The sequence below is a fragment of the Trypanosoma equiperdum genome (assembly GCF_001457755.1).
Source record: "Trypanosoma equiperdum strain OVI genome assembly, contig: ctg_1330, whole genome shotgun sequence".
NCBI lineage: Eukaryota > Euglenozoa > Kinetoplastea > Trypanosomatida > Trypanosomatidae > Trypanosoma > Trypanosoma equiperdum.
Window position 1 is genome coordinate 4,784 of NW_027123317.1, and position 864 is coordinate 5,647.

At 48.8% G+C, this 864-nt stretch overlaps 1 pseudogene across 1 annotated transcript in view; it reads left to right on the plus strand.

Moving 5' to 3' along the window:
• Window positions 1-864, plus strand: part of TEOVI_000598200:pseudogene — a 1,462-nt pseudogene that overhangs the window by 134 nt on the left and 464 nt on the right. Inside the window, 2 exon segments of the mRNA in view lie at window positions 1-862; window position 864. The exon segment at window positions 1-862 is cut by the window's left edge and continues 134 nt beyond it; the exon segment at window position 864 is cut by the window's right edge and continues 464 nt beyond it. Of these exon segments, the coding sequence occupies window positions 1-862; window position 864 (863 nt within the window).

The following is an 864-nucleotide window of genomic DNA, read 5'->3' on the forward strand; positions in this document are numbered from 1 at the left end:
AGCAGAAGTAGAGGCCGCGAAAGCTGATGTAACCGAACTGGACAGGCAGCGTCGCAAGCTAACTTTGGCGGCCCAAATAGGGAGCGGTACCGACGACGGCTGCTTGTTAGCGGCCGCAGCGGCGGCGGCGGCACAGCACACCAAAGAAGCATCTGAGGCAATAAATACTGCAATAAAAAACAAAGCGGAAGGCCTGAAACACCTAGCTCATTTCACCAAAACAGCGGAAGCAGCAGTAAAAATGTCAAACACAGAATTCGAAATCAAAACGGGCGCGCACAGAAAAGCGACAGAAACGACAACCGCACACAAACTTACACCCAGGCTAAAACACAGACAGGCGTGCACGATACAAAAAGTAAATAACAGATGGCAAATAAACGACAAGGAGATCAAACCCAGTCTAATAGAGAAGTTTATCGCAGCTGATGAAGCCGACATATTAACAAATATAAATCCCTCGATCATAACAGTCAGCTACGTAAATAGCTGCGCCGGCACGCAAAGCTGGACGAACTGGAACAGCGCAAAGACCAGCTGCGCGATCGACGATATAACCAATGTCGCCAACGGCCCAACGGCCAAGCCGGCAGAAGCACCCGACGCCACGACAGGCAAACTTAAGAAACTCAATATTTACAAAAATGACAAACCTGAACAAGGGTGCGAGCCACTGGCCACAAACGGGGGCAAAGATGATGACCAGAAAACAAGCCTTTACAAAATCTGCAAAGCACTAACTACCGAAATAAAAATGCCGAAACCTCTAGAACTCACAGGGACCACTCTAGCAGGTATTCCCATAGTCAAGCAAGTGGCGCAAGGCTGCCTACGGCAATACAAAGACAAAACGGAAATGAAGCC